Below are 27,622 nucleotides of genomic sequence, written 5' to 3' on the forward strand. Positions count from 1 at the left end.
AGTAAAAGAGGTGTACATGTAAGAACCCTTTCTGGATGTAATCCAGCCACCTATGGCTAGGAAATTGTACGTGCAATATGGATGGGGGAATCAACCTTTGGCAGTGTACACTAGTTCATGGGCTCCCGAGAAGCAGAGTGTGTGTCCCAGTTGTAAACTAACGGCTGAAACTGAAGTGCATGTGCTGTACTTCTGCCCGGCCTATGTGTTACCCTGCAAACGCTGGGTATTCCAATTATGTAAAAACGTAGAGTTCACCCAATGTGCAGAGACTTTTAGAGTTTTAAAATATGACACTGATCACCTATTGTATTTGCGGTATCTCAGTTTTTAAATGCCATGTGGCACATCAGGAGAGGACTTTTAAAGCATCTATAGGGGAGGATCAATTGAAGGAACCCCTTGTTCATTTTTAAAGTCTAGTTCAATGATTGTCTTGCTCTTGTTAGAAAATTAAATTTGGTATTATGTGTTTTTAACCGTGCATACAGTATGAAAATGTAATCATTGTATAATCTGTGTAAATATTTGGGAATTGTCTTTTATGCACTTTTATGGCCTGATCGTCCAAAATAAAGTTTTAATGATGATGATAAAATAAAAAAACATCTAGTAAAGCAGCAGGCTGTGGCCGAAGAAAGCTCCATATCGTCGAATAGCGGCTGGACGAGGTCTAAGTGAATATGTTGATTTGTGTCGGGAAAGCTCAGAGTGGAAGATACGTTTCACGCCTTCACCCGTTGGAGATTTCTACCTTATGACTAAGTCACATTTTGGAGCTCTGATTCTTTCTGAGAGCCAACGCTGCAGATTGTAGCCAAAAAAAGCCCCACAAGGCCAGAAACCTTCACAGAGCAACCGTGTTTGCTCAGATTTGTTGCAGCGGAGAATAATGTAGCGGGAGCAATGCAAATCTTTAGCCCAGCAGCCATTTATCTTCATTAGATTGGCTTGGCAGGTTGGTTCTGCTAGCCCGACCCCTGTCAATCTCAGGCAAAGCATTTTCAAAAAAATGTCCCCGGTCTCAGGAAGCAGCTGGAGTACACCGGGACACCACCTCCGTATCCAGGACCTCGAGGTACAGCACGTGGAGGTCACGACCAATTGCAGTAGTAGCCAGATAGAGGGTTCAGGGCAGGCCCAGTTGGAATAGGGTCAGCTGGGCAGTTACTGGAAAGGCCTCTGCATCTTGTTGTGTTTCTGTAGCTTAAACAGGAGTCATATGAACCTGGGAGTCACTTCTGGGGACTTGGGTTCATCACAAGCAGGTGCAGTCTTCCTTCATGTTCTGCAGACAGCTGGGAAGTCCTCTTGCTGATTCTTCACAGGTCGAGGAGTGGAATTAGAGGGGAATTGAGGATACCAATTTATGTCCAGTGTCAGCCTGCAGGTGGTGGAAACTTTTCGCCATTCTTTTACCAATCGGTTAAAGGTCACCAGGGGTGACCCTACCCAAGTATGCAGCACTTCATGTCTGTTTTTCTTTAAACTTTCTCTGAGTGCCCTCTGCTCCCAAAATCCAACATGGCCGAACATATCTTCCCCTGGTCATAGCGCCATGTGTCCACCCACAGAAGTGGCTATTATAATGGGCAACCCCTCGGTTGTGGTCACTCCAAACCATTTCAGGGGCACCTCCACCCTCCCAATGGGTTTAGAGACAAGCTGACTAGAAGACAAAGGGAGGCAGGCCTAGGTGTGAGCTACAACTGCCAGTGACATGACTGGCACTATTTAAAGATCAGGAAGAGATTGGGCACAAACAGCCAGGCCATCCTGCTCAAAGAAGAAACAACACCTCTCCATACCCTTGCCTTTTGTTTACTGTCTGGGAGCAATATCTAGCACCACAGGAAAACCATGAACACTCGAATGACACTAGACACATTAGGCATATTTAGCTTAGGCAGAGACAACTTTCTGTCATTTCGAAAACTGTAATATGAAAACTGGCTTCATCATCAACTTGAATTTTAAATTATTATTAAAATGAGTCCTTGAATCAAGTGTCCTAGCTGCTCTCAAACTGAATTTGAGCATTATAAATAGTTATAATCTAACTCAGTGTTTTCCTACGAGAGGGCCAGTAGTGGTGGAGTATCCCTTTAAAAGGACGGTTACCCTCACCCATCAAAGGCGGCATGCTTCATCATACGGTAAATTCCTCGCACCGTGATGCTTAGTCACGGTGCACGCTACAGCCTCCTCTGTTAGAGAGAGAAGCTCAGGGATGTTTTTTAAGGAGAGGTATACTAATTACCTTCTAGATGAGCTATGGGTGATGAGTGGTGCAGAACAAAATCAAGTGAAAACTGTGGTGATTAAAACTAGCTACAATGTACGCAAGGATTGTTACTTACTCTGTTAGCATCTGTTCTCAGCATGTAGTGCTGTAGATTCACATGCTTTGCATAAGTCCGACATCTAGTGTTGGGCTCAGATGATTACAAGTTGTTTTTGTTCCAAGACGTTTTCTTTGAGTCATGAGGCTGTGTGACTCCTCCTCTGGGGAATACTGTGCATGGGTATCAACACCATTTTCAGATTCTTTTGCTGTGGGTAGGTGGGAATGTAATAATGCTGTATATGTGAGTACTGAGATGTCCATGCGTTAGTATGAAATGAAGTGTATGAACTGCAACCAACCCAAGAATTTCTGGGGAGGAGTGATGGCACATGTGAATCTACAGCACTACATGTCAAGAACAGATGCTTACAGGGTATCATAATCCGCTCGAGGCACGTGTGCTGTAGATACACATGCTTTGCATAGACTGTAAAGCACTCCCTCTCCCTAGGCAGTGGTTAACTTGTGGGGGTTACATTGGTCTGAAAAAGAGTTTTAAGTACTGCCAGACCAACATTGTCTGGTTGGTGACCAAATACACCAACACAATGTTTTGTAAAGGTATGTGGAGTAGACCATGTTGCTGCTTTGAAAATATCAGCAATAGGAATGTTAGCCAAAAAATCCATAGAAGCTCCAATTTTTCTAGTGGAGTGTGCGTTTGGTGGAACTGTTAAAAGTTGCTTAGCTTTTGCATAGCATGTCTGGGTGCATTTAACTATCCATCTTGAAATGCCTGATTTTTAAATAGTTGTCCTAAACGAGGAGGTGCAAAGGCAACAAACAATTGTTTAGTTTTTCTAAATGATTTAGTCCTGTCAATGTAATACATCAACGCTCTTTTTACAACTTAAGTGTGTAATCCCCTTTCTGCAACTGTATCTGGTTGCGGGGAAAAAACAGATACATCAATGGATTGATTAATAAGGAAATTTGAACCAACTTTTGGTAGAAATTTAGGGTTAGTTCTAAGCACTACCATGTCCCTATGTAGTTGAAAGAAAGGCTCTCCTAGAGTATATGCTTGAATGTAACTCACTCTTCTAAGAGAAGTAATAGCGATTAAAAAGGAAAGTTTCCATGAAAGATACTGCAGTTGACAAGAATGTAATGGCTTGAAAGAAGGGCCCATTATCTAGTTAGGACAATGTTTATGTTGCATGCTGGGGCAGATGGAAGTCTAGGAGGAATGATTTTTTCAAGTCTCTCTATAAAAGCTTTAATAACAGGAATTTTAAACACTGATATGTGTTGTCTATTTTGGGGATATGCTGCAATACTGCAAGATGTAATTTTATAGAAACTATATGCTAATCCTGCAGTTTTAAATGCAATAGGTAAAAATAAGTGTTTTTTACCTTTGCCTGAAAAGGGTTAACTTTCTGTTTGTGACAGGCATAACAAAGTGATTTTGCTACATAACTGCCTTGTAGTTGTTTTATGAGCCTCTTTAAGAATGTTCATTCATTCCGGAGGCAAATTTAAGTATCCAAATTCTAAGACTTCAGGAGCTAAATTGCAAGATCCATTTCTTTGGGATTGGGATGTCTTAGTTTTCTGTGGTTCTGTGTGACAAGGTCCGGGTTCAGGTGAAGCCTTCTCATGTGGGGCTAAAGACAGTTCCAGGAGCGTTGAAAACCGTGGTTGTCGAGCCCATGTTGAAACTATGAGTATCATGGTGAGAGACGTCTGTCTGAGTTTCCTAACCACTAATGGAAGTAGTGGGGAGGTGGAAAAGCGTATGCAAATATTCCTGACCAGTTCATTGATAGACCATTGCCTTTGATGTGAATACCTGCTTGTGAAGTGTGGGTATCTTGCGTTTTTTTTGTGTTGCAAAGATGTCTATCTCTGGAAACCCCCACTTGTGAAGGTATTGTTGAAGATCATTGGGGCAAATCTCCCATTTGTGGAATTGTTGCGTTCTGCTTCAAAAGTCCACAATTTGATTGCTTGTCCCCGGAACATGCTCTGCTAAGAGACAAATGTGCTGTATTGCCAATCTCCATATTTTCTGTGCTACCTGAGGTAAATGAAGGGTGCCCTCCCTCCCCCTGTTTTTGTAAATAATAAATTGTTGTCATTTTATCTGTTCAAATTAGGACTACTTTGTAGGAAGACTTTGATTGCTAGATGAACAAATTGCAGCTCTAGGTGATTGATATGGAGATTCTTGTATTAGGAATCGTATATTCCCTGACTAGTGAAGTTGTGGAGATGTGCACCCCAACCTGTTAGGGAAGAATCTGTTGTGAGTATTATATGGGGGAATGGGCCCTTTACTTCCATTTTCTGATTTCCACCATTGCAGAGAGTGATTTGAGCAGCTGTCTACCAACCTAGATCATGATGGTGATCCAGTGATTGAGTTAAATGTTGAGAGACACATTGTTGTAGAGGGCTTATATTTATTCCGGCATGTGGTACTATGTGAATACAGGATGCCATCATGTCTAGAAGTCTGAGAAATGTTTTTGCAGGAAGTTGATTTCCTGTGTGAAACTGCTGAATCAATGTTACAATGTTGTGAACCCTGTCTGTGTTTGGGTATGCTTGTGCTGATAATGTGTTCAGGGTAGCACCTAGGTACGGCTGAGGTTTGGCTGGCTGTAGAAGAGATGTTTGTAGATTGATGGTAAACCCTAGTTTATACAGCAAATCTAGGGTTTTTTTAGTGTTTTGGCCGCAAAGAATATAGTTGTTTGCTATGAGTAACAAGTAATCTAGATATAGGAAAACAAGAATATTTGGTCTGCGTAGATGTACAGCTTCTACTGCTAGCTAGACACTTTGTGAAGACCTGTGGTGCTGTGGTAATTACAAATGGAAGAACTTTGAACTGATGTTTTCCTTGAAATATAAATCTGCGGCATTTCCTGTGTGCAGGGTGAATCGGTATGTGGAAATAGGCGTCATTTAGATCTAAAGCTGCCACAAAATTTCCTTTTTGTAATAAAGGAATGATCCCTTCTAGACTGACCTTATAGAAGTGTTCTGATATGATGTAATGATTTAATGGTATGAGATCGAGAACGGGTCATAGGGACTCATCTTTTTGGGGTATAAGGAAGTATAGTGAATATACTCCTGTTCCTTGAAATTGTGGTGGAGTTATTCTATAGCTCCTTTTTGTAACAGAGCTGAGATCTCTTTTTGCAGAAGGGTTTGATGCTGTACAGGTAGTTTTTGGTAGCGAGGTGAAATATCCGGAGGAGTTTTTATGAGCTCCAGACTTTAACCATGTTGGATAATATCCAAGACCCATTGGTCTGTTGAGATTAATTTACAATTGTTGAGAAACTGTTGAAGACGACCCAGAACAGGTGTTAGATGGACTAGAGGCATAGTAAGGAAGTCACTGTTTGTTATTGGCATTTGAGGAACGGGTGTGATTTCCTAAGCCTCTTCCTTTAAAATTCTTTCCTCTCTAAGAACCTCTGTAGAAAGTTCTAGGTGTAGAGGTTTGTCCCTGATTTTTGTATTGTGACCCAGAGAGATCTGTGGTGGCAGTTTTGGCACCTAGTTTGTATTGGGGCCTACGAAAAGAACCACAGTAGGTATTAGTTTGTAGCGCTCCCAAAGATGTTGTTCCCTCAGTGTCTTTGTCTTTTCAAGGGCTGTGTCTACTTGCAGGCCGAAAAGATGTTCCTTATCGAACAGGAGATTTAATATAGCCTGCTGTACTTCAGGTTTAACCCTTAACCGTGCGTGCTTACGTAATAGGATGGTGGTGTTAATACCCCTAGCTGCATCTAGTGCACACTTAATTGAATTGTTAGTAATAAGTTACCTTCATTAACTATTTCTTGACCTCTCTTTTTGTGCTCCTCTGGGAGATGTTGGAGGAGCCCCTTTATTTCATCCCAGTGGGCCCAGTCATACCTTGCTAATAAAGCTTGGGTATAGGTTATACACCAATGATTAGCAGCTTGTGCTACAACTCTTTTACCAGCTGCATCTATGAGCTTGGATTCTTTCTCTGGGGGTGGTGCATCTCCAGTTGTTTGTGAGTATGCTCTTTTAGTGGAATTTGACACTACCAAAGAGTCTGGGGTGAGTTAGCCTTTAATGAATATGGGGTCTGATGGTGCTGCCTAGCAATTTTTGTCTATACGTGGCGCAATTATCCTTGCTTTGACTGGGTCTGTAAAAGAAAATCGTCAGAATGACGTGTTATACCTTTGAGTAACGGCAAGTATTGAGCCACTCTCTATGCAGTAGACAAAGTCTTGAATAGAAAATCAAGATCAGTATCTCCTTGAGGCTCAATATTATGAATATCCCTGGTTGTGCATCCTCTGGGATATCTTGATCCTTCCCTACTGTAGACTGAGTGGATATGTTACCTGCCTCAGATAAATGTGGTGAGTGTGGTGGTGGTGGTGTAGGTGTAGGAGGAGGCGTTTGTGGTAGTGGTAAAGTGGGATCATCCTTCCTCCTCTTCTTTACAGGTTGAACAGGAATGTCCAATGTTTCTTCAAAACTCAACTGCTTCTGAAAAGTATGTTGTTTTGGTGGCTGAATTGTAATTTTCTTTGTGCCAGTCTAAATTTGCAATGTCTTATTTCGGAACAAGCTTTAGTAAAAATTGCTTGAGAATTGGCCCTGGAGATGGCTTTGGACCTAAAACAAAGAATTTTGGTGGTAGGAGCTTCGATTTTGAAAAAGGAATGTTCGGTTCTGAAATGTATAGTCTTTGTTTCGGTGCTGAGACCGAAGATCGAGATACTATGGCCTCCGATATCGATGAGGTGGAAGCCCCTGCTGTAGGTCGAACTTTCGGAGCCATATTTCCGGTGTGCGCCATGGCTTACGTGCAGTGGTGGCCCATGAGCAGGTTTTTCGGTAGAAACAGACAGTTTGGGTTTAGGTTCAGGGGCAGAGGTACTCACTGTCCGTTGCTTTTGTGCTGACTGTAGAACGTTCGAGATCTCCTCGGATTGGGACTCGGAATCATGGATGGAGAGTGATTCCTCTTGTGACGCTGAAGCTTCTTCTTCCTCTTCTTGATGACCGAAGATGTCTGGGACATCATTCGCTTGCTTATGCTGCATTTCCTGTCGTCTTGCATGTCGATCCCGAAGGGTCTTTTTGGACTGCAAGGATTTGCAGGCCTCACCGGCGTCTTCTCGAAGCAGCTCGGGCGGAAGGCATAAGTTACAAAAGGGATATTGGTCAGTATGAGGGTATTTTGAGTGGCAATTCGGACAGAAACGGAACAGAGTGAGTTCCATTAGCACATTATTATGAGTGAGTGTGGAAATGGCGATGTCTTTGCCTGGCTGGGCACTGCCCAAGGGCAGAGGAAGAGAGTTGAAGACCCTCTTTGGAAAGGTTGTGCGAGACGCAAAGTAGAACGTTATAGACAATACAGTTGAATGGGAATAAACGACTCAAATGAGTTCTCGAACCGGAGCACAAGATTCTACATCCTAACAAGACGGTGGAAAAAAAAATATCTGAAGATGGGGTTGATGATGATGTGCAGTATTCCCAAGAGGAGGAGTCACACTTCCTTGTGACTCGAAGAAAACTTCTTAGAACAAAAATCACTTGTAATCGTCTGAGCCCAACACTAGATGGCGGACTAAAACATACCTTTATTAGTGCGTCCCCATGCCAGGTTTTAAAACAAGATAAAGCAGGAAATAATATATCACCTTATTTATTTATTTAAACTTTTTTATATAGCTCTGGCTAGACCCAAGGGTATCAGAGCGCTTTAAAGGGGATGGAAGTGGAAACACAATGCAGTATTACATTCGTACAAAAAGAAAAAGAAAAATACATGAGCAAAATGTAAAGAACAATAAATACATAGACAAGGAAATAAGAAGTAACATTTAGTCCATAACCAGGAATTGGATAGCTGTGCAAACGTGGTTGGTCAGGGGTCGTGGGGGGAAGGTATGGGGGTAGGGTGGAGCCGGGGAGGGAGAAGGGAGAGGAGATAGCATTTAGTAGTATGCAGTGAATATATGAGAGCTGGTAGAAGGAGAATGGAGGTGTAAGTGAGCGAGAGAGACGGGGTAGAAGGTCAGGAATAATGCGGTGAGAAACATAGCACCATAATGGGCAGGTTGTGAGACAACTGTAAGGTGACAGGATTAAGGACCCCAGTATTTGAAGAGAAGGTGTCGCTTGAGATCTCTTTTGAAGCTGAAGTATGTGTGGTTGCAAAGTAGATCTTTGGAGAGAGAGTTCCAGATGGTAGGTGCATTAACGGAGAAAGAGGGTGATTGGATAGATTTCCTATTAACCAAGGGAGGTACCAGTATGAGAGCATTGGTGCTCCTCATTTCTCTAGAGCAGCCCGCTTTGTGAAGTGTTTGTGAGAGATACAGTGGGGTTTGTAGATGCAAGGCTTCATGAGTAATGCAGGCGGTCTTATAGATGGATCTGCCTTCGAAGGGAAGCCACTGGAGATCTTTGAGGATGGGGGAGATGTGATTGAACCTCTTGCAATCGTAAATAAGTCTGGCCGCGAGGTTCAGGACAGACTTGATAGGGGCTAGGTGGACTATGGGTGTTCCGAAGAACAAGGCGTTACCATAGTCTAATCTTGAGAGAAGTAATGACTGAACAACAGATTTAAAGTCATCAACAGGAATGAAGGGTTTGATTTTCTTGAGGTGAAGTAGGGAAAAGAGAGTGCCTTTAGCTGCGTTTTTTATGTGGGGAGAAAGGCTGATGTTTTGGTCAATGCTTATTCCGAGAGATTTGACTGAGCTCGAGGTGGCTAAGGAGCAGTTGAAGCACCTGCTTCTGTATCAAAGGAAATGTTGGGTCGACATGTTTCAACCTAAAATCCTCAACAGAGGTGTAGCGGCCTTCCTCAGGACCTATAGTTGTTGCCTCTGCTTACTATCATGCTCAAAATTAAGAAAGAAAATTAAGCTTAAGTCCACATGCCTCATTTTTCCTCTGGCCTGGTGCTTAAGGCACTCTCTTTCCTTGTGATATGTAGAGTGCTGTTTCTGGTCATGCCGGGAAGTGTTTTTCACTGCCATGACATGTAAAACTTTAAATATACATATCCTACTTTTAAGTACCAATCGACTTGCCATATGGGCATTTAGGGCCTAACTTAGGGGTGACTTGTAAGTACTAAAAGGTAATGTTTAAACCTGGCAAAAGGTTTGAGCAGATTGAAGTGGCAGTTTAAAACTACACACAATGTTTCCAAGAACAGGCCTGAAACGTGTTTTACAGCGCTACTTTAGTGGGTTGCACAATGAGTGCTGCATCCCACTTGTAGCATTTAATGTACCGGCCCTAGGCACACGCAGTACCGTATACTGGGTACTTATAAGTAAATTAATTAGAGGTGGCATTTAAGAGTATAACAATCTTTCCATGCTTAAAGGGGAGAGCACACACACTTTTCCACTGGCTAGTGGAGGTAAAGAGCACAGAGTCCTATGGCAAACAAAAACAGGTTCTGTTACAGAAGGTAAAAACCTGGGGGAACGCCACGCAAAAGATGGTCATTTCCAACATTTACCATCCCAGAACAGACAATACTCTCTCAACTGAGGTTCCTATCTCAAAATGCAAAAAAGCAAAACAAAAAAACAATTAACAATTAAACTTGAGAGCGAAGTGGACAACAAATGTTACAACACCAAGATTGCCCACCTAATATTGTCTGATTTAGGAATGACAGCGGTGCCAGTCCAAGAAGGCAGTAACCGCATGACAAGGAAAGGTTATTCAACCTTCTGTAGTACATTTCCCTAAAACAATGTCTTCCAGTATATTACTGACTTATATAAGTATTCCCAGGCCAGATCTGGAAATGTTTTTAATACTCCCAATTAAGAAGCAGCATTCTGTATTATCTGTAGATTAGTCATTGAAAGTGATGCTGCTTTGAACAAAAAGCATTACCTGGTCTCCATGTGTATATTCTACACTAACCACTACAGGGCCAGAATCATTTACCATCATCAAAAGAGGGAATGTTTTAAGTGAACTAAGCAACTCATGGGAAGAAAGAATATCTATCTGAAAAGACATAATTATTGTAAGTAACCTTTTGCTCTAATTTCATTTTATTTCTTCTGATTCTGCAACTTGCTAAGCTGCATAAATGCACAGAAATAAACAAAATTAGGAACATTGGCCATATGTAGGTAGCCCAAATGCGATCGCAAATGCAGAAATTCTCAGAATTTCTACATTTGCGATCGCAATTTGTGCAGTGTGCTATGTAGCACAGAAACACCCACACGCAAAATAAGGAATCGCAAAATTTGCGATTCCTTATTTTGCAAATGCATTTAAGGAATTCCAAATTGCAATTTCTTAAATGCAATGTAGGTAGCACCCAAGTTGTGCAATTTTATGCTTAAGGAATCGCAAATTACCACCAACCAAAGGTTGGTATTAATTTGTGATTTCTGTGAAAAAATCACTTTTTTGCATTTTTCAAAGTGCCATGTGGCGCACATACATGCCCATAGCACATGTATGCGCGCCACATGTGCAGACATGTTTATTTCAGGGGTTCAAAAGGGTGTCCTATTGACACCCTTGCAACCCTGAAATTGCATTCTCAATTTGCGATTCTTTAATTGAGAATCGCAAATTGAGAATGTCTTCCCATGCATTCCTATGGGTCCATAGGAATGAATGGGAAGGTATTCCTTATTTGCGAATCTCAATTCGCAAATAAGGAATAGGTGGGATTCGCAAAATATTTTGCTAATCCTACCTACATTGAGTTTTGCGATTCTCTAATTGCGATTCGCTAAAAATCGCAAAACATGTATTACCTACATATGGCCCATTATCTTTAATATCAAAAAGTTCAAGAAAGGAATGGGAGCCCCATCCAAACAATTGCCACAGTAAATTGATATCCCACTTCAAAACTCAGAAGGGAATTAGTGAGACCTTTCAAAAATCTTGCACATTCCTGAACTGAGAATCTCTTTCAGGCAACCTAAAAATCATCTTCGACTAGAGAGATCACAAACTCCACCACCACTGGGACAAAATAAGGTACAGGAGTCAACAATCACGCTTTACGACAGTTAATAAACTCTTTTTACCTACTAGCACATACAAATTTTATGAAAGGTCTCCTGGCAACTACAACCATGAGCTTTCCAGGCAATAACCAATCTTTTAGAGTTAGCTTCAGGCTCCTAAAGTGTGGATACTCGGTTCTCACAGGGGACAAAGACCTCCAATGGGCCGGAGAACTAATCCCTCAGGTATTGTTGGGAAAAAACTCCTTCAGACACAATTGAGTGAATCTGCAATTCAGATGAAACAAAAATAAGTCTAAGTGAGGGGTTGACGAAGGTGAGAAATTCAGTTCAGTACTTCAGGGTAATTCACCAGCAATAGTTGATTAACGTCTGAAAGTAGCTTCCTCTTTTTCCCCTTTAAGTAGGCTTTGGAGATGCTTATGCCATGCCTTATAGCCCAAAATCACAAGTCTATCAATGCTGAACAGTTTGCATACCGCTCATTTATCCCCTGTTCTGCTCTTAGAGCACGTTTGCCCTGCTGTCTGTTAAATCCTGCTCTGAGGAACAGCAGGAAGGTCGCCAAAGCAAGATGAAAGGCACCTAACTCCAATAAGTTAAATCACAACCTTTTTTCCAAAGACTACCAAGTTTCACCTTTAGAAAGGTCTGACAACTGGGCAAAACTAGCCAGCCATATTGGGTAAGAACATGAGAAGCACAAGGAGACAAAATGGAGGTTAAAAGTATTCCACTCCTTCCTGTTGAAGATCTGCAGTAAATGCAAAGCGCTTGGCACCAGCGATACCTACAAATACATCAGACACTAATAGTACAATACTGGAATGAAAGTTTTGCATGGGTTAGTAGAGCTGTGCCCCCAAGTCCCTAATGTTTTTAGCTTACCGTGTTTTCCTTAATTATGATCTAGACTCATGCGAGTATTTATTAAGCTCCATGTCATTTGTAATATTTGTCAATTACACACAGCAGTCATGTTCACTACCCAATCCTAAAGAACCAGGTGCTGGTTGGACAAGTGACTCAAATGAGTGTTCCTGATCCAGCATAACGGCCCCTAGAACAAAACACCCATTACGTCATAACACGCAGTCACTGTCGCTGCGTTCCGACTAGGGACAATGCCACACTCCATACTTCAAAGACACAGAACCAGAACATTTCTTCTCACCATCTTCACACCCAAGATAGACAGGTTCTAGTGTCATTGTTTGGATGGCAGGTAAGAAACATGGAGGTTCAGCACAGGTCATGGAAACAGAATGCAATGGCTAACTCTCACTCAACACTATAAGGAATCAAGGTTTCCTTGACTTGGTGTTTGTTTCCGATCAGCACCAGGCTTCTTGAGTCACCAACATGAATTCTAATGTCTTCATGCTGCCTTCCTTGAAACAAGCCATTTTATTTTGAGTCACATTAAATGAATTGGTGTACCTTCCTTTATATTCTCTACTAATGGCAGTATACCAATCTATCAGAAGGTAATTATTTTCTGCATGCCACTTTCTGCTTCTTCCACCTTTAAACTTTTCATTTTGCCCTATTTAAATAGTCTGAGCCTACTATTAGGTGGATCCCAAATACTCTGGTAACTGTGGAGGTGGGTTTCTACCTCCTGGTAACTTGATCCTGGAACCATGCTCCCACCTCCTGGAATCCTGCTCCACCTCCTGGAATCCTGCTCCATCTACTGGAACTCTGCTTCATCTAGATCCAGTCCTTATTTAATCTGGTCCAGCATTTGTGAGAGTCAGTTTGCTTGACAATTTCTTTCTTAGATTCTTGTGCTTCCTGGGCGGTTTTAGTATACTGCATTTAGTGGCCCTTCAGATAGACACCTGCTGCTTCACGTGAAAATGTTAAGCAACAGGATTCTCGATAAGATGGTAAGTCTGTTGAGTCCCTCACTTGACACACTAGAACTAATCTAGGGAATACTTAGCGGACTAGTTACTCCAATCCTAGCTGAAACTAGACTAACAGTTGTGCCCTTATCTGATAGTTACAATCCATCCGGTGACTACAAATTATAGAATATGTCTATTACTGGATGCCAGTAACCACATGCTGGGCATCCAGGTCAACACACAGATATAAACCTTGTGTAGATAGGGTACATGATGTTTGGGTGCAATTTTCTGTGAAGTATGTTTATGGGGAAAGGAGCGTCTTTTATTCTGGGAACAAACAGAAGCTGTGCTATTATCTTAAGAAGTTATGTTTTGCGGCCCAAAACAGATATATATGCCTTGTATTCCTGTGGTATACATACTGCATTGTGCAGAGTACTCTGTCAACATGGCTTTTCTTTACTTTCTTTGCTTACTAGGACTGCTTTTCCTTTTGGACCTGATATTTTCAGAATTACTGGAGGAGAGCAATGTCTTTTGTTTTCTCAACTGGAATAGGTCTAGAGCTTGCTGCACTATGGGTTGGGACAGGGATTGGAGAGGGTGGTAGGGCCATTTATGTGTATCGCCACCTAAATAACAGAACAAGGTCAACTGACGTGCCCAACATAAGCTATTGGTACCCCTACCACTCTCAATGTAGCCAGGAGGTCACTGGACTCCATGTAACATTTGAGACCTTTAGTACACATGCCAAACTGCACCCCAGTTTTAGTGGTTTTAGATTAACATTACACTTTTGGGTGTGGGCTTTTGGGTTAGAGGGCTTGCACCACATAGTTGTGGCATGGACTCACTGAGCTACCTTCCGAGGGATATCTAAGCTGGGGAACCTATGACAAAGGCACATAGTAATTTCTACATTGTGATGTTCTATCTGATCGCCAAATGCTAAGGATTAGAGCTCTTAAGCACCATAAATGTGTGAATCGGTGGATTCTCGGCCCAGATGGCGCTAGGGCCTTCAGTTTCCTTTTTGTTCACACTTAATATTAATTTCCCTCCTTATTCAAACTGTATTTTAATGTTCCTCCTGTTTCATATTGTGAGTGAGGATTCTCATAGGTTTACTCGGGGTTCTCCAATGTCGGTCCTAGAGGGTGAGATCCATGACAGATTTTTAGCTTATTCACATTTAGAAAAAAAGTAGTTATCTTAAAAATCTGGCATGGATCTGACCCTCCAGGACCGACACTGGAGAATCCTGGTGTAGGTCGATACTGAGCTTAACTAAGTCTACTTGTGGTGTCACTTTGTATTTAATTCCAAACCTTCTACGGATTCTTGTGTGCCTTGAATGCTGAACCTGGCCTGTAAATTTTTTTTTAAAAAACTACCTATTCAGTACAGTTGGCTTTCCGTATTGGGACAGTACTCAACACAGATTTGCCAGTTGACATGTGGCTTCTCCAGCTGAAAGGTGCTGTATCTTTACCCACCAATAAGTCTCATATCAAATCAGCTTGTACCAAACTCTCCCTGTGTCACAAAACACAACTTTCTGCCTCTAAAAATTCAAATCCATCCAACATAAAGAAATAAAGCAGGTGTAAAGGATCCATTTGTTTTTTTTAAACGTTTTCCAGGAATACACTACAATGTCAGTAGAATTTTGAGAAACAGGTAAACTGGCACTAAGTTGTTGTGAAGATGAAGATGATTCTCACTGAACCAGATGCACTTTCTTACCTAAGAGATGCAGTATTCAGAGATGTGTTCGTTGGAGAAGTGAGTGGACTGGCCCAGCTAGCTGGTGAACGTGGAGTTGGTCTTGTTAAAGGACTACCAGTTGAAACCTTTAAAAGAGTAAAACAAATATAAAAATATATTTACAAAGATCAATATTTTTTATGAACTTTAACTAGATTTCAAATATAAAGAGGCATTTCATAGGACATTAATAACTCATTGAGACACATTTCAGCTACCACTTAATCTAGAAAATGTGTACAAGGCAAAATACTACAAGGACTAATGGTGGAGGGAATGCTACATGAATTAAAAGGTAAGGGTCAACGCAGTGGAGCTTGGCTAGGCAGCCACACTACCTTGAATTTTTCATGGAGGCTAGAAGAGACTAGTGTGGGCTGCACCCTGCCAATGAAAAGAGAGGAGCTGGCACCTTTCCCTGCCTGGCATGTCCAGTGTGCCCTCATCAAACTAACCTGGCAGCCCAGATGAGGGATATCCTTCCTCAACTGTGGGGAGAGTTGGGTCACAGGGGGGTATCAGTAAGTATTAAAATACTGTAAGCATCTGGGTGAGTAAAGACAGTGTTTTTAGTGGGGCCTATGAAGCACGTCCACCCACCCCCAAAATTAGGCAGCACTGTAAGGCATCTTCCACATAGCATACATTAAAGCAGCAGCATTGCTGATTCTGTGCATGCAATGTGAAAGAAGCTTTCAATGTATTCCCGGTTTGAATCTTCTCTTTATTGAGAAAAGATTCCCAATACATCAGAGTGCTTTTACTCCAGCTTAAAGGCTTCCTATATCTGTGGAAAGCTGGAATCTTAGAGGCCCCTAAAGATATTTGTGTCGGGTTCTAGTTATTTTAAATTGCACCACTGTATGATGCTTGTTGGAAACCCTGCCATAGCCCAGACTTTACAGATTGCACTATGCTGCTGCTGGTTAGTAGGAAGACAACAATGACAAATTCTGGGCACTAAGTGGATTATTGGTAATCACAATGGGACTGCACAAGCACGAGATGCAGGAATTACTGGCATGGTGGGATGAGCAATAAGTTCAAGAACCTGAGACGTACATATAACTTTCTGAAGCAGTAGCACCTTGAGCAATTTTCAGGGCACTCCGGGTTACCACCTGGAATAAGGAGCAGCCTGACTTACTTCAGCATCAGACATCACAACTCATGGGCTTGCACCAAAATCGAGAAGAACCCATTCCAGGTGGACAAGGAATATATTACTGTTGGTTAACACTTTGGAATATTTAGCCCCATCATAATTCAACTAGCACCACTGTGGAACATTCTCAGCAATGGTTGGGTATCTAAAAAGCAATATCTAATGATATTTGGGTATAAATAACTGATGATAACATACATTTTCAGATTATACATTATATCATATAAAGCAATTATAAATGATCCTTTACACATTTATTACAACACTGCAAATAATGCATTTCATATTATTATTACAGTACAACATGACATGAGAAATTGTTACAATAAAGCAAGCATTTCATTTTTTAATGATTAAACAAAAAAAAGCTAACATTCAGTAGCCTTGTGTGAGAATGTAAATCTACTCTGTGAATCAGTAACCTGTGGAAACCCTCTTTTGCAGTAACTAACTTGAAGTAAAAGTTTCTTGTACGAGTTTATCAATATCAAACATTGCTTTAGAGCAATTCTGGGACACCCTTTACAAAACTGATTAAGGTAATTGATGTTTCAGGGTATTTGTTTACGCATAGCTCTTTTAGGTCCCATCATAGGAATGATGTTCTGGACTTCAACTTGGCCATTTCAAATTCCTATGGAACAAGTTACCTACCCTCGGTAACGCAATTTCTGGTAGAGACTATCTAGCCACAGATTTCTCACCTTTTTAATTTTCCTGTGGTGTCAGACTGGATCTGGAAACTTTTCAGCATTCCCTCTGGTACCGGACGGTGGTGCCTTGCTACTCCTGACTGACGCAGAGTCCCTCCAGAAATTATGTGCGGGCTTTATGGTGCCACTCCCGGGCACAGACGTCAGTTGCTTTAGAGATCATGCACGACTCTAGACGCAGAGTGCAAAAGCTAATTGGTAGACAGTGTGCAGATTCCTAGAGTTGGGATCTTATTAATGGAGAGAGTCCAACCACGGAACAGGGAGCATGGGAGGGTCGGTGAGGAACATGCAGCTGGATAGAGTCTTTACCAGATAGAGTGTTACTGAAGATAAGTAACTTGTTCTACTCATCTTCTAGTCGCAGAATCCTCATCTTTTGAATAGATAACAAAGCAATACCTATTTGGAGGTGGGTCTGTAGATAGACTTGAACTAGAAAGTCTTGCAGAACCAAGCAGGCAAAATGACCCTCCCTGTGAAACTGACTGTCAGGCAATACTCCTTCGTGAACATAGTCAAAGTCAAAAGTTTATTGTCAGCAATTTATGCATAACAATTAAAACGTTGATATTTACAGCAAATCATACTTAAAACTTAAGCACAGTTCATAAAATACTACAGTTTGTGCATCATCCATGATCTGATGTAAAGTGCAAGTGCAAATGGAGAGCATACCAGTACTATTAAAAACCAATCAATTCGGTTGAGCGGTCATTAGATCTTACAAAACATACCAGCTAACAAATGCATTCCTAGGTGCAAATCAAGTCTACATCTGCTAATCCGGCGTGGAAAAGCAACATGGCGGACATGACGTGAGCCCTACAGCTCTCAGCCAGTCATTGTATTAATCCTCTTGAATCCTGCATGGTCCAGTTATTAACGTGACAAACAGAGTCGTCCCTTTTGACATTGTCATTGTGGGGCATCTGAATACTGTCAACACTTGATGAAAGCCTGCTGTGGAGGGTCCCGGCCTATGTGAATCAAGCAAGCCTTGCGGTAGAGTATAAGCCACGGCCTTCAGTGTTGAGAGTGACGCCGGACAGCCATAGTGGAATCTCTAATCGGTGCTACTTGCCCACAAGCTGGTATAGGGTCGCAACGACGCTAGAAGAAGGGCGAGGAGGCCCTGCAGTGGTGCTGCTGATATCAGTAGACGCTCAGGGGCGCCAGTGTTGAGGCTTCAGCCCGGTTTCTCCTCAGCTCGCAGCAAGGCCCCATGAGCACTCACCTAGTCGCAGACACTGGGGCAGGAAAGAATCGGTCCTCTCCTGGAGGACCCATGAGCCTATAACTTCAGTTGCAGAGGACATTGGAGAGGGGCTGGCCCGCTGCGGCGCTCTGTTGGCGGCATCAAGGAAGCGACCTTGCAGGCCGGCTGAGATCCTGCTGTTACGGGCGCAGGCTGGTGACTGCTGGGGCCAGGAATTGTTGCAGGAGGGGACATGTGGGGCCCAGTCTTCATCATGAGCCAGCTGATTGTGGTACAGTAAGCAGTGGTGTGTTGCGTGTGGCACCTCAGCAAAGGCTGAGACAGAGTCCCTAGGTCACACTGCCCCTACACTTCCAAGTGCTCCTCCTGGGTATGTTGTAACAAATCTGCACATCCTGGCCTTGGGGTCCTGCAGTGGCCCTAAACTGGTGGACCTGTAGGCTGTAGTGTGGGGGAGGGTGGTACAGGGCAACACCTGCAATGATCCCTCAGAAACCTAGCTGCTTTATACTGGACTGGGTCAGGGAGCATGCCTCTGATAGCCCCATCAGATGCAAAATTTCCTGCAGGGCTCAGGTCACGCTGCTTGGTTAGCCCAGGTGGGGCTCATCATAACCTAGCCTGCTACTTCTCCATTGCCTGCTTAGAGTCTAGCTGCCTGTGGGGTGGGGGGTGTGCTCATTGATGCGCTAGTGGCCCAGTGTGGACTTCCTTGTCCCGGACACGGACTACCCAATCAAGCTGCCTGCCAGGAAGGTACTATTGTGGAACCTGGCTCTGGAGTTCACCACCGGCTCTTCCTAGGGATGGGAGACACTGCCAGTCATCACTGCAGCCGGATTACAGAGAATGTGATTGGGAACCCAGTGGTGTCCCACTACCTTTGAGAACATGTTGGGGCTTCTTGGGGCACACTTTGCTCTGCACCTATCTCGGCTCGTCCCACCCAATGTGATTCTGCAAGACGTGAGGTGGCCCAACTATGGTGGGAGCCCGGATTGTGAGGAGTGACACTGCACCTAGGAACGGTGGGTTTTGTGGGGCCCCATAAAGGAGGAGGGTTGGTTCGCACTGACTGGCTCTATGACAGTGGGTTGTTGGCTGATTGGAGTTGGTGACCCTGCGGAGGTAGCTTTGGCGCCATGCTCCCGATGACCTAGGTGATAGATGGAGCCTGTTATGTCAGAGGACGGGAGGTAGGGGGATAGATCCTTAAGGGAAACATGGGCAAGGATGAGCCAGCTCGTTAGAATCTGGCAAGCAGCTTCACTCAGTATACCACACCTTAGCACCCCACCCAAAGAATAACGCAGCAAGGACAGGTGTTCCACTCCTCATTTTCAATGTACCACAGGGGCAGGTTGTTCTGGGTTGCACGGGGTCCCTTTCTCCCTTACTTATATTGTAATTGAATTTATATATAGCGTACTACCCTTTATGAGGCACCAAAGCGCTTTTGGAGGCCGATGTTGGTAGTCGATTTGTCCTGTTGAGGGTGACACTGGATGGACGTGATCTGACCATTTTGAACACGTATGCCTGGAAAAAGGTATTGTATACTGAATGCAGACTTTGACAGGGCGCCACCTAGGGTGGGTACCAAACCTTAAATGACAAAGGTGCTTAGCGGAGTGATGCGGAACCTAGGCTTTGACACTATTTAGCAGATGAGCAATCCGACGCAGCGGGTGTACACCTGTCATCTAGCCACATATACAACTTATAATAGACTGGCTAGGATATTGGTGGTGGACATCTTGTGGGTGGAAGACATAGAAGTGACTCACCTGGTGCATATTTGGTCAGATCACTCTTCGGTCAGCTGTGTCGTGGAGTGGGAAGCCTCCGGGCAAGAGGCTCAGTCCTGCAGAAAGCCAGATGACATCCTGGAGGACCTGGTCGGTAGGAGGCACTCTCATAAGCATTGTCAGATTATAAAAAAGGTCAACTGGGGTACCATAACTAGTAGGGCGATGGAATGGGAGGCTCTAAAAGCGGTCTTGAGGGGTACTTGTATGGGCTTTAGCTGAAGAGTGCGTAGGCAGCTACAGCAAGAGCTCGGCAGAGAGGAGGATGTACTGGCCTCGCTGCAGGCTGGGGACCAATCTCAAACAGGCATCTACAGAAGGGAGCAGGAATTGCATAGGCACGTAGTGGATATATGGGACAGACTAGACAAGTATACATTTAAGCATTACAAGCAGAGGCTCTATAGGGAAGGAGATAAAAGGTGGCTGCTGGCATTGAAACTCCGCAGAGAGCAGCCGCTTCCGTTGACTACATACGCAATATCTCTGAATGGCACTATAGTTGCCTGGAGGTAGGCCCTTGCCGAGAGCGTACAAGACCTGCGCTCCCCATGCGGTTTTTGGTGAAGATGCGGGTGCAGGCAGGGGAGTGGACATTCCGGTTCAGAAAAGCAGAGAGGCACTGGCTAGACAGGGTCCCCAGAGGAAGGCTGCCTTGATTCCCCTCCACCCATGGAGCAGCCCTCGCTGGGGCAGAGGCCCTTGTTCCTGTGACCTGCTCAGGACGGCTGTGCAGTCCAGCACTTGAAGCTGTTGGCCTGCCTTGACATTGATGACCGGGGCTGGGCCTGAGCTCTGGAGACGGGAGGCTGGCGTTCGTCACCCTCTGTGCTAGAGTGAGAAAGCAGCGTGTGCAGAGGAGACAGGGTGCGGCCTGGTTTCCCTCCTGCTGTGGGGCAGACTGAAGAATTGTGCTCTGTGAGGGCAGTTTGGCCTGTTGACTATGAGCTACTGCTGAACCCCTGAGGTGAGAGTGGCTGTGGTGCAGGGGCTGGGGCGGACAGCAGCTGGAGGCCTGAGTTTGGATCGAGGGTTGGGGTCTTAGGGGACACCGAGGTTGAACACTGGGGAATTGCAGAGTGGCCTGCTGGGCCTTTTGACTGTTCATCGCTGCATCTCAGCCTGAGCCTGGAGCCTCTCAACCCAAAGAAGCGAGACTTGCTGTTTTGGCACTGGACTGCCCTCCTGGTGTGATCTACGTCTCCCTGATTTCATCAAGCGCAGCACCCCATATGTACCGACCCTTGTGGCTCTGGAGTCTAAGTAAAATTTTGTGTTCCTGGTGGTGGTGGCTTGGACCTTGAGCGGGGCTCCGCCCATTCCAGCTTGACTGGGCAGCTCTTTAGTGACACATCTGTGTCGGGCTCAGGCTGAGGCTCCGTGCACCATTTCAGAACCTGCAGCTCTGAAGTACAAGAACCACTCGCCTTCTTTAACCATTTGGGATGTTCTTTCCCCGTCACTTCACTAACTGGATATTTCTGGAGCCAAACCTACAGTAGCTGCACCCTTGTTTTTACGACTTCTGCCCGGGGCTGAGTCTCGCTGAATTGAAAGCGCCCTGAAACTTGGCAAACTTTGCTCCCCCCCATTTTATCACAGCAAGTCTCTTTTAATACATCATGGCCACAGGCTGGGGAAAAAAGACTGCACGGTGAAGGACATGCTGGTTAATGCCGGAGTTCACCAACAACCTGATAATCCTCTGTCAAAAAGCATAGAATCTTTGTTGGAGAGTGGGGAAGCTGATGCCCAGATTACTCGACCTTACCTGGAGGCTCTTTTTGCTTCTCTCAGGGAAGATTTCCAACTTCTCCAAAAATACCTGTCAGCTGGGCTGAAAGAAATGTGGCAGACAGTAGACCGCTTGGGAGACAGGGTATCTTCATTGGAGGATCATGAGACCGGAGGGGAGGAGATCGAACAACTGCAGCAGGAGCTACTACGCCTCAGAGATCAGAACCTGGACTTACAGGAACACACCGAAGACCTTGAGAACAGATCAAGGTGTAACAACGTACGTATCAAAGGCATTTCCTCTGATGCAGAGGGCTCTGACATCAATCAAATTGTTGTGGACATTTTTTGTTCAATTCTACTGGTCTCCTCTGATACGGAGATCAAACTAGAAAGAGTCCATAGAGTGGTCCCAAAGAGTACGGGCTCGGCTCCCCAGGTAGATATACTAGCATGTGTCAACGATTATACATTGAAAGAGCACATACTCAAGGCAGCAAAAAGCCAGCACCCCATACAATTCAAGGGCCAATTCCCGACTTTGTATCAGGATTTAGAGCCTCCAAAAAAGAGGATCTTTCCGCCTGGTGACTAACCTCTTTCAAAACCAGGGTATCTCTCATAACTGGGGCCATCCCTTTCATATGATCTTTTGTATACAAGGTAAAATTCATCGGACAAGCTCCTTGAAGGAGGCTTGTGGTCGTCTTGGTATAGAGGACAATTCAACAAAAATTCCCGCCCACAGCGCCAGCAGAGAGGATCCAGACGACAAATGCGAGGGGGTACAAGATGCTTTGGGGCACTCCGCCTTGCCTTAGAAACAATGGCAAAAGAATGTCAGGCAGTCCTTGAAGCCCTATCTGGAGACTCTGTAGCATTAGAGGAGTCCTGATCTGGGCTGCACTGCAGCTTAGCAAGTATGCAGGCTACTGGTCGGGGTGGGGGATGTTTCTTTTGAGCCACTATAAGCTCCTCCTTTGGTCCCTATGGGAATTGAGACCATGTTACATTGTTCCATACCATTGGACAATCTCTTATTGATTATCATGTTTTGTTACATTGCTTTCTCACTTTGTTGTACAAGGGGAAACCTACGATTGATGATCTTTAGTTGCTATATATATGGGCGCTTTCCTGGGCTCTTGTTCCTTACTCTGCATGTTCTGTCATCTCTTAAGAGTATTTGCATCAAAATGGTACCATAGATTTTATTCCCACACCTTGATATGACCCAGACGTTGTGAATCCTCACACTTAATTTGAAGGGGCTGAATAATCCAGTTAAACACAGAACTGTAATGTCCTATTTGGACAACGTGGGTGCCCACTTATGCTTGCTTCAAGAAACACACCTATTGGCGGAGGATTGCGCCCGCTTGCGTTCAAGCATTTCCACTTTATTTTTTTCTTCTGGCCCCTTAAAAATGGCTGAAGTTGCAACTTTAGAGTTGAGCTCTTATGGGGCAATATAGGACCCAAACAGGCAGTGATAAGGTGCGGTTTACTTGCTTACTCCATCACAGTTGGGGACTATACGTTCACTCGAGTCGATTTATGTCCCCAACGATAGACAGGAATAGTTTCTGCACCAAGCGATCGCAGAGGTCTCGTCGTCCCTGGTCCATGGGGTTCTTATAGGGGGAGACCTTAATCGGGTTTTTAACATCAACACAGGCAGTTCTGCTCAGCGGCTTGGTCAGACCAGGGCTCTGTCAGGCACTGGGGCATTATGGCTGCGGAAGATGGGTTTGACGGACATTTGGGGCCACCAGTACCCCAATACATGGGATTATACCTTGTACTCCCATGCCCATAAAACATACGCTTGCCTTGATGATTTTTTAGGGACCCTCAAATACAAGCTGTCCTTGCTGCTGAGATAGAGCCTGTTCACTATCTGACCATGCAGCGGTCTTTCTAAAACTGGCTTTCCCCCTGGCCCCTCCACTGCCCAGACACTGGTAGCTCTGTGACACTCTTCTACACCACACTGAGGTGGTTGAACAGATCGAGGAGGCTAATGTTGACTTTCTCAGGTTCAACGATAAACCTGACGTTTCTATAGCAACACTATAGGAAACCCTGCAAGTAGGTATTTGAGACGCATTCATTGCCATATCGGCTGCTGACAATAAGATTCACCAGGATAAAAGGGAATCTTTGACTAGTCAAATTCAGGAACGTGAATGCATTCATAAGAACATTGGGGCACCCAGGGTTTGGTGACAAAAGCTGCAAGGCAACAGCTGGCTGGATTGGGCCTTGATGGGGCAGAATATGCTGCACTCCACCTCCAACATTCATATTACATAGGGGGAATAAATGTGGTTGCCTGTTGGTCAATAAACTGTGATCACACAGACAGCATATGACAACACATACCAATCTAGGCACACAATGTATTGAATATACCACAGACACTCAGATCAATAGGCATTTAAGGATTTTTACAGCAACTCTACTCCTCCCAAGATTTGCTTCCTGAAAACCCTGGTCTACACCTCTGTGAGGCCCACACTTCGAAGATAAGCCCAGTCCAGGCCGCTGACCTTGATAGAGAGAAGTGTGGCTCACTGGTTAGAGGAGGCAGACCTGGAAGCAGAGGTCAGCCCGGGACCAGGGTTCAATTCCCGGCTCGGCGGGGTCTTGAGTCCTAAAATGTCCATGGACTCGACAATTCTCGCTCCGGTGCCTACTCGATTCAAAAGTTCACACTCTGCGACTCTGGGCAATAGCTTGCTTAATCTCCACAACGGCCCCTCGCGGCAGGATGCCTGGCTATCACGTTGCGGATACCCTGATGGAGTTATCTCACAGGGGAATACCAGGACGGGTTTCCTAAGCAAGCGCTTAGAAACCGCTCGGTGATTTGCGCTATATAAATTCCTGTACATTTACATTTACATAAACCCATTTGTACTGAGGATTATATCGATAATTGCCAGACAGAAATGACACAAATCGCCAAGTTCAGATGGCTTAACATCAGCCTTTTATAAGACCTTTTGCTCCCCCCTCGCTCTTTTTTTGACTACGTTGTTCAACTCCATACAAAGCCTGGACTCAATTCCACTCTCTTTTCTACAAGCATCTTTTGTAGTAACCCCAAAATTAGACAAAGATAAACACCAATGTTCCTCTTTTAGCCCAATCTCCCTCCTCCATAACATAGATCATAGATCATAAATTATTCACAGGGATTTTAGCGTAGCACGTGGGTCCGCTCTTCCCCTCCATCATCGCTCCAGATGGCTTTGTTCCATATCGCCAATGCAGCGATAATAAGAAAAGAATTGACAAAGCTCAGCACGCCATCCAGGAAAGAATGCTCTTGGCTATGGATACCGAGAAATCATTTGACTGGGTTCACTGGCCCTATCTACACAAGACTCTTCATCAATAAAGAATTGTATCCCGCTTTAGCTCTTGGATCCTAAGTAACTCTGGCTTCCCCAATGCCACAGTTAGAGTTAATGGCCAGACACCAGCTCCGTTTTTCATCTCAAGAGGCTAAACCCCAGGTTTAAAGAAAGCTGAATTCAATTTATGGCGGCGACCTGAGTGGCGGTCTATTGTTCATTTATTTAACACTGAGGGACCTTTGTCCTTTACTGACTGTTGTTCTGAATTCACACTATCCAAATCGGAGCAATACAGATACCTTCAGATACGGTTCTGGATAATACGCCCTACAGTCTGCTCTGGGGCTAAAATAATTCTTACTGCCTTTGAGAAATGGCTTCTGTCCAAGTCATCGGACAGACACGTGATCACTGAGCTTTATAACCTACTGCAGCACCCAGCTTCTCATACTAGTCATATTAGTCAGAAGCGTTCGGAAACTGAATTAGGCCACACCCTAGCACCTTGCTAGTGGGTAAACCTATACTATCAAGCACATCACACATTAGTCAATATGGCTGGGGTTGAAACATCTACTAAGATAGTTACTTACTGGTACCTTACCCCGGAGTGGTTACATAGAGCTAACCCTTCATGTTGACCAGAGTGTTAGCGTGGGTGCGATGCCCTGGGTACTTTACTACAACTACTTTGATACTGTTTGACGCTGGCCTCTTGCTGAATCCATGTTTTAGATGACATAAATGTTCATTTTCATACTCAACTACCTAGATTCCTAGCTTACTCTCTTGGGTCTTCTAAACCCCCTTACGTTCCCATTAAAATCTTGCAGGGGTAGACAGATATGCCAAGCCTTGGGGGAAGCACTACAAAATATCCCACACTGGTGCTCCAACCAGGTCCCCACTTATCAAGGCTGGCTATGCCGCCTCAGGAATATACACGAAATGGAAAGAATGACACTCACAATGTCAGGGCAGGCCATGACTTTTGCTGAACTTTGGCGCCCCTTCATTAATTTACTCTTTACTGAATTTCGAGAACTTACTTGCCCTAAATATCGCCGCCTCTTGCAATTGACCGATACCTCAATCAAATCATCTCTCGTAGGTAACACTTGAGGTATCACAAACCCATTGTTAGACTATATTGCCCTTACTTCTAGACATCTTCAGGTTCTGGGGGAATTTATTTTTTACGCCTTCTATCACAACATGGAGCTATGTTTGCTCAAGACTATTATATGTACCAATGCTATGTGTTTTGAAACACTTTAAATAAATAGATTTAAACCTTAAACTGGTGGACTATAGCTACCTCCACAGGTCGTATATGGCTCCTAAGAGCCTCCAACACATATCCCGATCGATATGAATGTCAGAAGCCCTACATGCCAAGAACAGATGCATACTGGTAAGTAGCATATTCCGTTTGAGGCATGTGGGCTGCTGCCAGCTGTAGCAGTCTGAAAAAGAGTCTTGAGTACAGCCTGTCCTACAGCTGTTTGCTGTTTGGAGGGTACATCTACGCAGTAGTGTTTGGTAAATGTATGTATGGTAGTCCATGTGGCTGCCCTACATATGTCTTCAAGAGGAATGCTTCCCAGGAAAGCCATGGATGCCCCTAGCTTGTGCGTGGAATGCGCTCATGGGGGAACTGTTAATGTGTGTTTAGCTTTCGATATGAATGTCAGAAGCCCTACATGCCAAGAACAGATGCATACTGGTAAGTAGCATATTCCGTTTGAGGCATGTGGGCTGCTGCCAGCTGTAGCAGTCTGAAAAAGAGTCTTGAGTACTGCCTGTCCTACAGCTGTTTGCTGTTTGGAGGGTACATCTACGCAGTAGTGTTTGGTAAATGTATGTATGGTAGTCCATGTGGCTGCCCTACATATGTCTTCAAGAGGAATGCTTCCCAGGAAAGCCATGGATGCCCCTAGCTTGCGTGTGGAATGCGCTCTTGGGGGAACTGTTAATGTGTGTTTAGCTTTCTGATAACAAATTTGTATGCACTTAACAATCCATCTGGCTATACCTGGAAATGGGGTTGCCTTTGTGCTGTGGTGAAAAGGCAACAAACAGTTGCTTAGTTTTCCTGAAAAGTTTTGCCATGAAAAGTTTTGCCCTGTCTATATAGTACAGGAGAGCTCTTTTAACGTCTAAGGTATGTAGAGCTCTTTCTGCCACTGAATCTGGAGTTCTATAGTTTGATTGATGTGAAACTGGGATACCACCTTTGGCATAAATTTTGGGTTTGTACGTAGCACTACCCTGTTTGCGTGTAGTTGTATGAATGGCTCCTGAATAGTTAGGGCTTGCAGCTCACTAACTCTTCTAAGTGATGTAATTGCCACTAAAAAAGCTACTTTCCACGTTAGGAATTGTATCTCACACGAGTGTAGAGGTTCAAAAGGTGGTCCCATCAGTCTGGTTAGAACCACGTTCAGGTTCCAGACAGGTGAAGGTGGGTGTCTTGGAGGAATCACTCGCTTGAGTCCCTCCATGAAAGCCTTAATAGCAGGTACTCTGAAGAGTGAAAGGTGCTGCCTGTTCTGAAGATAAGCTGCCACCGCAGCTAAATGTATACGTATGGAACTGTAGGCTAGATAGCATCAGTGTAAATGTAACCGGTAACAAATGATGTTT

General features: G+C 44.1%; 1 protein-coding gene across 48 annotated transcripts in view; it reads right to left on the bottom strand.

The window, feature by feature from the left end:
* The window catches only part of CLASP2 (cytoplasmic linker associated protein 2), a 1,795,600-nt gene that overhangs the window by 234,024 nt on the left and 1,533,954 nt on the right, over positions 1-27,622 (bottom strand). For all 48 annotated transcript variants that reach the window (XM_086964693.1, XM_086964694.1, XM_086964709.1 and 45 more), the window contains one exon: positions 14,949-15,055. In XM_086964693.1, the coding sequence (XP_086820819.1) occupies positions 14,949-15,055 (107 nt within the window). The remainder of the gene's footprint in view (positions 1-14,948; positions 15,056-27,622) is intronic.

The sequence above is a fragment of the Lissotriton vulgaris genome, chromosome 4_1 (genome assembly GCF_964263255.1).
Source record: "Lissotriton vulgaris chromosome 4_1, aLisVul1.2, whole genome shotgun sequence".
Classification (NCBI taxonomy): Eukaryota; Metazoa; Chordata; class Amphibia; order Caudata; family Salamandridae; genus Lissotriton; species Lissotriton vulgaris.